The sequence below is a fragment of the Sciurus vulgaris genome (genome assembly GCF_902686455.1).
Source record: "Sciurus vulgaris genome assembly, chromosome: 3".
Taxonomy (NCBI): domain Eukaryota; kingdom Metazoa; phylum Chordata; class Mammalia; order Rodentia; family Sciuridae; genus Sciurus; species Sciurus vulgaris.
Window position 1 is genome coordinate 131174625 of NC_136463.1, and position 14601 is coordinate 131189225.

General features: G+C 38.4%; 1 protein-coding gene across 3 annotated transcripts in view; it reads right to left on the bottom strand.

Moving 5' to 3' along the window:
- The window catches only part of PDE11A (phosphodiesterase 11A), a 369784-nt gene that overhangs the window by 75014 nt on the left and 280169 nt on the right, over nt 1-14601 (bottom strand). For all 3 annotated transcript variants that reach the window (XM_079132189.1, XM_079132190.1, XM_079132191.1), the window contains exon 13: nt 2757-2866. In XM_079132189.1, coding sequence (XP_078988315.1) covers nt 2757-2866 — 110 coding nt within the window. The remainder of the gene's footprint in view (nt 1-2756; nt 2867-14601) is intronic.

Sequence of the window (14601 nt, forward strand, 5' to 3'; positions counted from 1 at the left end):
TAAAATAGAGTAAGATGCACACTTTTGAAAAGGCAGTCAGAGGAGTTTTGGGGAAAGAAGAGGAAGGTCATTCCAGGAAGAGAAAACAGTACATTAAGCAGAGGAGAGATGTGAATTACAGGATCCCATTGAAAGCTTCCCCTATGATCCTTGTGGGGTGGACTAGGGTGAGTGGGTGCTGGGTCAGAGAAATGGGCAAGATCCTGATTTGGATATTATGGTGCTAACCTAAGGATTTGAACATTGTCCTCAAAATCACAGGAAGCCCAGGGATGACTTTCAAGCAGGGGAGTGGCCTGATAAACTTTGTGAATTGATGAAAGTTGGACTCTTGTTTGCAGCAATCGAGAACAAAGGCCAAGAGGAAGTAGTTACAGAGGCAGAGGATGCTGAGGAGGGGGTCCCTCTTTGAGGGGTGCCAAGGAGGGAGTCTGGGTGACTCACAGATTTCTGGTGGGGTCAATTGCAGAGACAGAAGAGAAAGAGACACATATGGAGAGAAAGACTGGGAATGAGATGATGGTGGGACTTCCCACTTAAGCAGCTGCCAAAGTGCCTGGACATAAGCTGTGAATTATAGTTCAATTATGGATTTGGGGTTCATCAGCAGATGGGTGGAGGCCCCACATGGGTGAGAAAGAGCAGGAGAGAGACAGGAGACAACATCAGCAGTGAAGGCCAGGCAGGGGCAGATGGCTTGAAGCAAAGGAGAGAGAAGGCCATAAAGGAGGATTAAAATCTTTGTGAGAAAAAGGAAGAGAGCTTGAATGGATGGAATGGCAAAATATGTCTCATGGCAAGAAGGGCCAAGAAAGAAAGGACAATAAAAGAGTCCAGTAGCTTTGGGGCTGTTTGTGACATTGCTGAGGGTAGTTTCTCCCATGAGATAGAACTGCAACTAGGAGGGTAGGGTTTGGAGGGGAGTGATGATAGCAAACTTAGAAAACCCTCCAAGAAGCTTGACTGGGAAGGGAAGAAGGAAAATTAGAACCTAAGCTGGAGGAAGATATGAGGATTGAGGGGGGCTTTTTCAAGATGGGGGAGAACTGTTCATATGAATAGGATTCAGGGCACCAGTAGAAAGGAGGAGGAAGTAGATCCAGAGGAGAGAGAGATGGATGGTGCAGGAGAAAGCAAAGAAGGGATCCAAAGCAGAGGTGGAGGGACCAGCCTCAGATCAGGGAAGGACTGCATTTTCTCTGAGACAGGAGGGAAGAGGGAAAGGATGGGATGGATAGATAAGTTTGTAGGTGGCAGGGGAGGAAATTGAGTGAGTTCTCGATTGATGGCCTCAATTTTCTCTGTGATGTAGGAGGCAAGGTGATCTGCTGAGGGGGTGGTTTAGGAAGTGAGGACATTGGGTATATGGAACTGCTAAGAGAAACGAGGGACAGAGCTGACTGGAGATACAGAAAGATTGGCGGGGAATGCTGAGCACTCAGCTGAGTTGGGAGAATAGATATCTGATGAGTTACAAACTCTCACAACTGTCACATTTTCCCCCAAAGCCTTTACAAGTCTAGGAAAAGTAGCAAGAGATTGAATTAGACTGAAAAATGGTTTTTTAGTTCCCCCCTCCCAGAATGGATGCCACAAAACTTTAAGAGGGTCAAGAAATTATACAATATTGGATATTGAGAAGTAAATATATGAATTCAGTTATTGAATTGGTGGGCTACAGGATGTAGGATGAATAGAAAAGGACACAAAATCAAAATTCATCTACTAGTTGAATGTGTGTATCAGGAGCACATGCAAGGATCAAGGACTCCAAGGATAGGTGCGTAGGGACCAAAAATCCTTTGAAACTCCAGGCCTATGAATTTAAAATGAAAAGCAACCTGCTGATATAGAGGAGGCTGTTGAAGTTTCAGATACTAAGGGGTCAACCCCTTCTGGGGACTTTGGAATCAGTCATCTGAAAGTTAATCTCATCTTCTTGTTACTGCCTTCCCTGGTCTCCCTATCCCAAAACTTTTATCTCTATCCTCTGACCTCCTATATCATTGTGTTTGCAAATAGATAGTAAAAAAGAACTGAAAACTGATCCAGATTCCAGAGAAATGGATTTGGTCATATTTCCAGTGCCCCTTAGTTCTGTGATTTTGGCCGTAGTGTGCTCCATCAAGCAACAGCTATCTTGATCAGCCCCACTTGCTTAGCAACAGATTATTCTATCCATGCACATGATGTGAGGCTCAAATACTTGCCTACATACCCCTGTATTTATGCAATTCTTTTGTCTGTTTTCTACTTTTCCATGGGAATCCAGAGCAGAGCAAAGACCACACTCCTATATGTGATTTACTTCACTACAATTTATACATATTCAACATTAATGGGATCCTGGAAGCGATTATATTGGAGAAGAAAGAAATATTTTGCTTCATAAAATTCCCTACGACTGCTTTTATTTTAATAGTCTAAAACCACATTTGAGAGGAGAAGCGAGTCACACCATGAAGGCAAATATTCTGAAAGGGAAAACAGTAGACCCTTTAAAATCTGAGCTTGGTTCTCTGACTGAGGTCAACAGAGACAGACCAAATCAACAAGCGTGACATGAAGGGCAAATTTGCAATTAAAAGAAGAATAGGGAATTATAAAGATGGATGGGCCCCATGACATGCACGCCCAAGCCTACGTGGCCTTGGCCTCCGATGCCAGAAATTAATGCTTTACTCTTTAGCACTGGTCACCTTTGGCTCAGAACAGAAAGGCAAATGCATTAAAATAACAACAATTAGAACACTTACTTAGCTTGGAAGGCATTGTTGGTTCCCCTGTGGTCCAGGTCATGACACAGGCATCCCACAATCACCGCTAAAATTTCCACCTCGGTCAGAATCTCTTGAAACCCAGCGGTCTGCAAAGAAGGGGAAAACGGCAATAGTCACTACTGGGGGCAGGGTGGATGGATAAGGTTAGTGGGCCAAGCAACCATCAGCTCTGTTTTCATACCCACATCATTTAAGGAAATGATTAACTGCCACCCTCTTAGATGACAGTAAGTTGAGTGGTCAGCAGCACAGCCTCAGGTCCCCACAGTGATGAATTAGCTTGCTGTCACAGTGGCCAATGCTGCCACACCAGGACAAAGTTCAGATTATTTTGGTCCCTTTTTAAGAGAGGAGGTTATCCTATCCAGATACAGCAACAGTTTGGCAAAAGCCCAGGGCAAAGTAAGTGTTGCTATTGTACAATTTAATGATGAGCATCATGTTCATTTGTAGGGGGATAGAGGCCTATGAAGTACAAACTGAATGATGTATCCACAGATGCTAGTCAAATGAGAGCAGGTAAAAGAAAATAAAACCTTTTTTTTTTTTTAAATATTAAAAGAGACAACTTAGAAGTACACACATTGTTGTATAATGTCATTCTGGAAATTATCTTAAAATAATTCACATTAGACTGGTGGACAGATTAAGTTCACACAGGTAATAGGACAGTGTGTATCTTGAAAACTTGAATTTGGGAGAGGATTAGGCAGCCCAGATTGAGGATCAAATCGAGTAACTGTGACTTGGAATTCTTTTTTTTTCTTCTTATTCTAGTAGCCACATGTGTGAAACTCGTAACTGTGATGTGATTTCTTTTGGAAGCAGTTTGATAGAATCACATAAGCAAGAACAGCAATGGTTCTTTGGTTCCTACTGGTCCTTTCATTAGATTAGAAGAGGAAGTGCACCTCTGGGAAGGCAGGTCTCTGAATTTTCTTAATCCACCCTACCTTTTACTTTGCAAGTCTTCTATTTCATTACTTATTAAAATCCTCATAAGGAGGTAAGAGGACAGAGTTCAAATTGCTTCAGGTTTCGTGTGTGTTTTTCCCTCAAATTCAGGCTCACTGGCGAATACCTGGAAGTAAAACTTTTCTCTTAGAATAATGAAAACTTTGACTTTTAGTTAATTGGTTTTATTACCAAAAAACTATGAATAATAGGTTCCCGTGTTGACAATTTTAGTTTTAAAATTGACTTGGGTCCTCTGACAGATATAGAAAAACACAAGCTTCATTTGGATAGAAAAAAGGGAATATGGGCATGCTAAGAAATGATCTGGGAATATGAAATAGTTCATGTCAAAGCTTGTGTGTGTCCTTCATTTCAAAGTTTGGAATTGACTGTTGGTCTTGTCTGTTTTATTCCTTTCTTTCTTCCTTCTTTCATTCCCTCCTCCTTCCCTCCTTATTTTCCCCTCCCCCTCCCTCCCTCTCCCTCTTTCTTTCTCCTCTCTTCCTCCTTTCTCCAGCTCCTCCTCCTCCTCCTCCTCCTCCTCCTCCTCCTCCTCCTCCTCCTCCTCTTCTACTTTTGTGGTACTGGTAATGGAGCCCAAGGGTACTCTACCACTGAACTACATCCCCAGCTTTTTATTTATTTACTATTTTGAGCCAGGCTCTTGCTAAGTTGCCCAGGCTGGCCTCAAACTTGGGATCCTTCTGTCTCGGGCTCTTGAGTCACTGAGATTACAGGAATGTGTCACCGCTTCCAGTAGTTGTTGGTTTTCTATATTCAACTTATTTTAGTTAAAATATTATCTGCAATAGTTTTTTTTTTTTAAGTGAATCATACTAAAAGACTTAAAATCAGAAGCCAGTAGTCCCTCATCCTTCCCTTTTTCTGATCCCCAAAGGTATCCACTTTAATTTTTTTAACCTGACTTGGTAGACTTTCCACCATATTTCTCTATATTATATACATAGTATTAGCATTTGGTTATTCACCCAATACTTACATGGTCCTTCTTACATACCAAACTTCCTCCTAAGAACTTTTAGCTATTTAACTTATTTAATTCTTATAACAGTCCTTTGAGGTAAGAACTATCATTATCCCCAGTTATAGATGAGAAAACTGAGTCAGAGAGAGGATGTGTCCTATGCCCGAGGACTCACAGCTAGTACAAGGCAGAGAGGAGCACTTCTGTCAAAGTCTGCCCTGAACCAGGGATGACAACTAGTGCAGATGAGAGGTGATGTCCTCTCTTCACACTCTCAGGGTGATCCACCCACAGATCTCTCCTGATATCAGCCTATAGATAGGACTCACTGCTGTGGCAACTAGTGTACAATGATTGTTCCCTTTCTTATGTAAATATTTTCACTTGCTGGAGTTAGGATTTCTTTGAAACATCCCAGTCTTCTTACCCACAAACTCTGTAAAATGCCTCTCAAAACAATTTAAAGAGGGTCAAAAGTATCACACTTTTGATTCTGTATGTCTTGGGAGTAACCTGATCTGGCTTCCCCTGACTACTATTCAGGGCTTCCTCTTTCCCTTCCTGGGGTCAATCTCTTATCTCCTGCATTACACACCTTGCCCTTTCCGAGATCTCACTCTCATTTTGCAGAAGCCCATTTGCCAGGAGCTTCATGAGAAAGTTTTTCTTTTCTTTTTTTTTTTTTTAAACACTGAGGGAAATGTATTGGGGCCTTTGTGTGACAGAAAAAAATATCTTCATTCTATTCTGTTCCCACACTCAGTTGTTACTTAGCCTAACAATTCTAGGTTGAAACAGTTTCACGCAAAATTTCAAAGGACTGCTCTGCTGTTGTCTAGCTCCCAAAGTTGCTTTTGAGAATATGCCATTCTTATTCCTAATACTTTGATCTGATTTTTTTTCTAAGTACTGGGGATTCAAACAAGGGGTGCTCTAGCTCTGAGCTACATCCCTAGTTTGTTTGTTTGTGTGTTTTTTAATTTTGAGACAGTGCCCAGACTGGCCTTGAATTTGGAATCCTCCTGCCTCAGACTGCCATCATCTAATACTATGAATGTTACTTGATGTTCTTTCTTTTAGAATCCTCTCTCTATTCCTGGTGTCCATCAATTTCACGAAGGTATGTTTGGTTTTGGACTTTTTTCAGTAAATTTTCATGATAAACCTAATCTGGATTTTCTACTTCTTCAGCACAACATTTTTCTAATTTTATTCTTATTGCTGTTAATTTTCTCTTCAGTATTTTTCTTGTCCTATTTGGCACTCCAGTTGGTTGAAATTTGGACTTCTTGTGTAGATTTTCCTATTTAAAAAAAAAAAAAAAACTCTTCTTTCCCATTTTCTATATAGACTTTTCTTCTTACTTTCCAGGAGTTCTTAATTTATAAGAATTTAGTCCTATTCCTTTTCTAACAGCATGCTATTCTTTTCTAATGGATGCATTATTAGTTTTATCTTTCTGAAAATATTAATAATAGTTCTCCTTCTACTCCTCAAATTGTCTGTTTCCTCTGAATTCCTTTTCCCTGTATTCCCTCAAGTTTCAGGTAACCTTTGTTAGACAACAAGCATTTTAAGGGTAAAGTGATACAATGCTCACCCTGCACCAGTGTGTGGGTGGTGCTGGTAGATTTCTGGGCCTCACCACAGGGTGACCTGACTTTTCTTTTGCTGGTGTCCTCTAGTCTGGATGCTGGTTACTGCAAAAGTAGGGGTTGAGTGTAGCCTTCTACTACATGGGGAGGGGCTGGGGACCTGGGGATTCACTGCTTCTGTGGTCACCTCATCTCACCTCAACCCATTCTGTGATATCTGAGGACTTCTGTTCCTGAGCTGAGGCAGGGTCTCGGGGTATTGTTTCTTGTGTGTGCTCCTTCTTCCATCCCCTCCACTCTTGGGATGGACCCTGCTCTTCTCTACTAAATTATGCAGCCTCCTCTCTGTTTTCTGTCTTCATATATTATGGTTCTATGAAAGGAGGAATTTGTATTCATTTCTGTTCTTGTTATTGAAAAGTGGTTTTTGAAAGAAGGAGGTATAAATGTATTTTTTTTCTGTCTTCTATGTTACCTTAAAACTAATAAAAAAAAAAACAAAAAACAAAAAACAAACAAACAAACAAAAAAACCACTAATCAGCTTCATTGGACTTGGTTTTGCTAATGCTAAGTAAATTCCAAAAAGTCTATCTAATAATATTATGGTACTGTGAAAACAAAATTTTAAAACTGCAATTCTACACTGAAATTTAGAGATTTCACTTGTGAAAATGTTATTGACTAGAATTAGCTGATGAAGCAGAGCAGTAAGAGTAAGGATAATGTTAAGATATGGTTATTTGGCTAGAAATTTAGTTAGAATTAAAATCAAATGCCATCTAAGAGGTTGAAAATCAACATGCCAAATTGCTTTGGAACCATCAGTCAGTAACCTCACCTTTTTTTCCTCCCATGGAAATCCAACATCAGGCTCTTAAATTATTGTGTCATGGATACTTTTGAGAATTTGATGAAAGCCATGGCCTTTCTTTCTACAATTTTTAACATAATTTATAGTATTCAAAGACCATGGAGCCTATTTCTGTATCTCGGAATAACAAATCCCTGAAGTACAACATACTCACAGTCCCACAAAACACATTTGCCTCTTGACTGTGATACCTGAGTTATTGAAGCAGCACCTATCTCTTGACTGTGATTTAAAGCTGCCTGGTAAATGGTTTCTGAGAATCATCAGGCCTGAAAAGTGTCCACCTGCCACTAAGTGTCCATTTGCCCCTCCCCCACCCTCATCCATCTTCCTTCTGGTCCTATCCATTCAGACCCACATTTACCCATATTGAGTAGAAAAAGTCAACTGCATGCTGAAGATAATACACCTTCAAGAAGAATACATACATTAATGTATGGCAGGAGGCATACATTAATACATTTATCACATTCTTGAATCATTTACTATTTTACTTTTAAACAAAATTATTACTTTTTTGTTCTTCACCCAGCAATTATGTGTTTTATAGAATTTTATATTAATCATCTTCTTTCTTGTGTTCCCTCATGATTTGTATCAGAAATAAAGGCAGTGAATACAATATGTCTAAGTAAAGAAGCAGTCAGACCATATAGACCTGGTTCCCCACCACTCTCTCCAGAAAAGCCTTTTGATTGTCTACTGAGCAGGTCTTTAGTGACAGTCCATCATTGGGCTGGGATATCTCCATTTCCAGTTATATCACATGGAGTAACAAGGACTCCAAAGTACCTAAACCAGTAAGACTGATTCTCAGGGTCTTGAAAAGTACCAACTAATTTATGTCATTAGCTAACATAAAATTTCAGTCAGCTTAGGATATACCACCATTTCAAAGCTGACCAGTACTAGTGAATGGTACTAGTGAATGGAGGAATACTATGACCAGAGAAAAGTGACTGTCATTTTGTGGCTCTGTTGAATCTCAAAAGAAACAGCTATAATATCAACACTTCCTGGTGTTATAGAGAATTCTTTCATTTAACAAATGTTATTAAGTGCCTGTTAAGTCTCAAGCAATTTGTATATTTGAGAAATGAGTCTTAGGATAATATTAATGATAGTTAGACCTTCTATAATCCTTAGTACATGCCAGGCATTTTTCTAAATACCACAAATTCATTAACACATTTAATCCTTACAACAAATCTCTGAGGTATAAGCCATTTTTGTCTACCCATTTTATGGATGAGAATATCGAGGCACAAGATCACTGGACTGGAAAGCAATTGCAGTGGGATGAGAGACCAGGCAACCTGACCATGAGCTGAGACTGTGTTCTTATGCATTATGCTCTACAGTCTCTACATGAGAGTTTGGGTTTACTTGTGCAGCTTTTCAACATTCTTGAGATGACCAAACTTTAGTTAGCAGGGCCTTAAAGAGTTACTTTATGTGTGCTTTATTCCATGAAGTACATTACACTAGTACTAGGTTGATATTACAGAGCCATTGAACTTTTTTTTTTTTTGTCTAAATGTGGCTCTTGTCCACCAAGGTGGTACCTGATGATATATGGTATTTTACAAATGAGGTTACAAAGAAAAGAAGGAGACAGTAGTTTGTGTAGAGTATTCCAATTTTATAAAATATCTAAACATAGGCATTGGAAAATGGCTATCAGGATGTATATCAAAATGTTATTGGTAGTAGGATTACAGGTGACAAAATTTTTCCTTTATGTCCCAAATTTCCATAAAGAACATTTAGTAAAATGTATTTACTCTGTGTGTATTTGTAAATTCTTTTTTGTTTTAAAAATAAAACCACACTTTACCAAACTGGTCAAGCTTGGAATAAAACAGTGACATTTTGAAAAGAGTCCATTCATTTATTCATTGAACAAATATTTATTAAGCACTTACCCTATTCCAGGAACCAGGAACAGGGCAGGGAAGGAGATGACTGGTCCCTGCTACACATGCAATATGGTCACACATGAAGCCAGCCAGAACACCACACACAGGAGGCCCTTTTCTAATGAGAAACCATCACAACATCCTTCCTTTGTGGAAAAGGGTAATAGTAGAAATGGCTGGCCGCTCTTGCTTTTGTTCCTGGAGAAGGTGCATTGTGAATGCCCTTCTCTTGACTGCAGACCTGGCACAGGAATCTGAGAAAGTGATGCCAGAAATTCTGCCCTCGCTTTTTTTTTTTTTTTTTTTTTTCCCCCGAATCTGACATTTGGAGGGACTGAATGTTGGGGGATTTCCTTAGGAGTTCGTCCTGTTGATTCTGAGATCGCACAGATGGCAAACTGAAAGGAAGGGAATTCAATGATGTCTCAGAGATTCCAAATGGTAGCAGAAATGCCAAACTGAAGGTGCTGATGTGCAGGCACTACTGCAGAACCCTGGGACTGGGTGAGGCTGAGCAACAACATGAGGGTCTGAGGGGTCTTTCTCCCCTCCCTCTTTCTCTCTCTTCTGGATAAGAAGAGCATCACAATGGCTTTGAAAGACACAATTCTCAAGGAAGTGCCTGCTCTAGAAGAGTCTGCATACCAAATCCCTAGTCTCTGCTGTCACATGTAGATGGCTTGAAATTGGAGGTCCTGTGAACTGTGGGGTGAAGAATAGCATTTACATAAGAAGCATTTAATTTTCTGTATTGGCAGGGTCACTGTCTGGAAGCTTTGTTTTGTACATTAATAAGTCAAATTTGCTTTAGCCAAGAAGTGCTCTTTGACAGTTTCATTGTAAATGTCCCATACAAGGTCACCATAAATGACTCAAAATTGCAGTGGCAATGACTTGTCCATGTCTGCTAGGCCACTCTTAACATGAGGATCTATGAAATTAGATCTCCAAACTGGGATGAATGGTTCTACAAGAAGGAAGTCTTCAATCAACCCCCATTTCCAAATTGAGCACATATCCCAGTCACAGGTGGATCGAGGCGGTGAAAAATTAACGTAGGTGTTTGGGCTCTACATGCATTTACGGTAACAAAGCATTCTTCTTTTGGGGGATATACTTTGTTGGCTTTCAGATGGAATGGCAACATGCATCTGAAACATAAGCTGAGGGGCAGGCTGAGGATTATTCATATGCTCCAATGCAAGGATTCGTAGGTAGAAGATTTTCTCAAGCTTTAGGGTGAAAACTGACTTCAACTGCCTATTGGGAGTGTTTACAAAAACATTTGTATTGTTTGATGCCACAACCAACCTTCTTTTTAAAAAAAGAAAGATCCTATCTTTGCAAACCACAGACAGTGTGTGATGTAAGCATATGAAGGAGAAAAGCAGGAATCAACCACAATCAGGTTGTTTGAGGGGGAAAAAATCCAATCAGATGAATTATAGTAATCAGATTTAGTGGTCATACCCCCTGGCAGTGATGTCTGCCTGCCTACATTTGGGTCTGATGGCTTAAAAAAGGCGCTTCATGAAAAATGGTGGAATGAGACAGACATCATTACCCTATGTACATGTATGATTACATGAATGGTGTGAATCTACATCGTGCACAACCATAGAAATGAAAAGATGTACGCCAATTGTATACAATGAATCAAAATGCAGTCTGTAAAAATTAAAAAAAAAAATTTAAAAAGGCACTTCAGCCCTATTTCAAGGTCCAAGGACCAGAACTTCCCCAGCAGTGAAGGGCATGCCTTCCAGCACTAAAAAAATGCTTACAGGTCTCCTTTGCAGAGAAGTCAACATCACTCCAACCAACTGCAGCTTGCCTAGTTATCCATGGGAGTGGGAGAGCTTTACCACATTCACTTCTCTTTCTTCTCAAGAGGAATGTAGCCAAATATTGATTTGGCATTAATTAAATATTTAAGTCCACAGTGATCCTTTCCTTGTCAAGCTAAGAGTTGAAACACCTTACAGCCTACACCTAAATGACTTTCTTTTACAACCAGAAGCTCCTAAGGGCACTTACCATCAAATCATAAAACACAAGCCATGTTTTGGGCAAATGATAACTCTTAACATCAAATAATGTTGCAAATGCTTATCTATGTAAATTTCAGAAAGGCCAGACAGAAACAGTGGCCTGTCTAGTACAATTGTATGTGTCAAGTGGGTGTTTGGAGCATAAACGAAAAAACTTAGGTTCGTCTTAGACAATTATATTTAGTTATATTTAACCACTTCCAAGACTTAATTTTTAACCTATTTATTAACATAATGTTAAAAATCTTTATTTGGGAAGTTAAAAGATATAAAAATAGAAGATAATAATGAAAGCCATGTTTTCATTAGCCAATGTCTACAAGAATCCATGTTTTACCAATCTGTTTCATCTGTGTCTTCACATGCAATGTTTTGTTTGTTAGAATATTTCAAAGCAAACCTATGGCATCTGTCAACCCTCTTCATTTCATTCTCAGGAAGTCCTGATGTAGTCAAATAAAAATTGGTCAATAAATCTCTATCTCTGTTCTCATATTTTGATCAAATGTGCTAAAAGATAAACAATATAAGGAAACTCTCAGTCTAGATACCTATAAGACTTGTCAATAATAATAAAATAAAATTTTAGAAAAAGACTTGAGAAAATTGAGGTTTTTACTTCAACTAAGATAATACAACAAACCTAGCTTATGTAGGTATTGCATTAAGGTAGCTAGGTACTACATTAAGAAAAACAAAAGATAAATAAAATGAAATTCTTAGGGATATAGCTTTCAACATTAAAAATATATGTGCTTTATGTTTTTTTTTTTTCTCAAGGATAAAGACAGGATGTTTTGTCCATGTTTAGAAATACAGTTTATATTTTACTTATGATAAATTACCAGTGAACTCAATATAATACAACATGCGGTTTGTGAGCACAGAAAATGAAGCAGATCACTTGGTGCACATTAATTGTGCAGAAAGACAGATCTCTAAAGTGCCACGAGAAGTTATGCTGGTGAATTACAAGAATATGAGGCCTCTTCCAAGCGTACCCTAATTTTTATTAGTCATCATTGAGCCAAGATTAAACATAAAAAAAAAAACCAAAATGTTTTAAAGCTCCCAACTTAACACTCTTAGGTGCTAACTTTCAGTCCCAAGAAAGTGCCACTACAAAGTCATGCACTGTGGAAAATGGAGGCCATGATAAACGACCATGGCTTTGCTGCTGGGTCTCTCTGACCTGGAGGATTCAGCCAGTGTCATAAAACACAAAGCGACAGATTAAGTAGTTTACCAACACCATAAAAATCTCAAAAATAAATTCACTTTAATCAAAAATCCTGTATTGTAACTAGGCAGCCCTGGCCCCCAAACCACATACATTTCCTTACAAACCCCTGTCCATGAGCAAGAGCTCATATTCTTTCTGTAACGCCAGATACAATGATGTTCATATACTTTTACAATTTACATGTCCTAAGAAAAATACCCAGCTTGGGCTGATGGTGCGGGAGAATTTATTTTCACTAGAAGGGGAATGACCCATAACTCATGAATGGCAGCGCTTAAAGTGAGTTATGGAGGTTACTCTCCTGTGAGAGGAAATGGATTGGATTATCCTTCTGCCCAATTGTATGTTTGGTTATTAGCACACCAGGTTCTTAATTATGTGTGGCTTTGCCATTTTCCTTTTATAAAATAAATGTGGATAAAGGGAATGTCAGCTAGAAGCACAGAGTGCATAATTGGGGCTCTGAGATGTAGGCAAAAAGAATAAAAATAGGAACCTTTTGGCATGATTAAAAGATAGAAGTCCTAAATGTAATTTAAACATAGTATTCAAATTGATTAGCTCCATACAGTACCCAGTGCTGATATTCTCCAAGAACATTGAAAATCACCTTTTCCTAAGTTAAAATTTTGCCATCTCTTAAGTTACATCTACATGAAAATGAAAGAATTGGTTTTTCTAACATGCAGATTTTATTATATTTTTATGATGTTGCCATTTTTTTAAAGTAAATATAACTAGTTGCTACTTACGTTGATAAGGAAATGCAATGTAAAAATAAAATTTGATGATTATAAATATGAATTACTACTTGCTTTCTTGCTATAGTTAGTTACAGAACAAAACATCTAGATCTTTTTGTACCCGCCAATGTTACAATCTACAAAGGAATTTGGTTTTGCTGAGATTAGGATTCTGGTTATTGAGTGAAAAGTATTTTATTTAAAAATTCAATTGGTTCTGTCTTCTAGGAGGGAAAGAAAAGAGATCCAATTGTGCTTCTGTAATTTCCTTCCAGAAGAAATTTTCTCCCTCAAAAATCAAGGACTCTTGCTGAAAACTGTGGACAACAGACAGTGCATTATCCTCCGGCTGGTGAATAGGATGGATTTTTTTCCCTAAACACCCCTTCTGCTTTCTACTTTGAATTATCAACAAACGGCTTGGCTTATCTCTGAAAATAACCTTGTTGACAACACAAATATGGACTTAAACACGCTACCTCCACATTTAAGATTTAAGAAGCCCCCAGTAAATGTCAGGGGATGTCAATGTGTTTGCTGTGATACTTGGTTATTATTAGTGTTTAACTGCAATTCCCCACCAGCGCCATGCTGCAGGCACCACCATAAATTTTAATGTGATCATGTGCTCTTCCCTTTTCATATCCAGTGAATTCTGTAAGATCATAATATTCTATATGAACCCTAGCTGAACCTTACAGTGATATGAAGAACAAGATTTCTAGCAGTGATAGCGCTTCATCATTTTATAGTTTTTTTTTTTAAACTGGACACTGAGCAACATGGTTCCTTGAATAATATTACCCTAAACTAAATTCACTCATTCAATTAATCTTTATTGAGCCCATACAGGATACAGGGCATGGCCCAAAGTGCTAATGAGTACATTTATGGGATAGTAAAGAATACTGATTCTTAAGGAAACCTTTCTTCCCCCTTGGAAAATCTGTCAGAGCTCATACATCATTTACAAAACCGAAAAATATCTCTGCAACCTTGGTGCCACTACATGCCTTTTATTTTATAGAATACAAACAAAAGCACAGCCCTTTCCTATATCTGGTCTATGTTGCTAATAAAAGAAATGTGTCCGTCGTCTTTAGGAATGTGCTTGATGGAATATTTATTCTACATATTTTTATAATAGAATCTTATAATAACCATTGATCTGCAGGTTTTTATTCCTCATTTTAACTATAAATAATAACAGGAACTACCTGTGGTATTTTTTGGAGGAATTAGAAGTTTGATAAATTTTAACTATTTAAATATCTTTTTAAAAGCAAAGGATAATGTTGAAGATTTCACTGTATAAATCTAAAACCCCAGCCAGATACATACAACAAATTAATAAGTGATCAGTGTGGTTACCTGTGAACTAGATATGTCCATCATTCTATATCAAATAGCCTGTGCTACAAAATAGTTGTTTTAATTCTTTTTAATTTCTAAAGA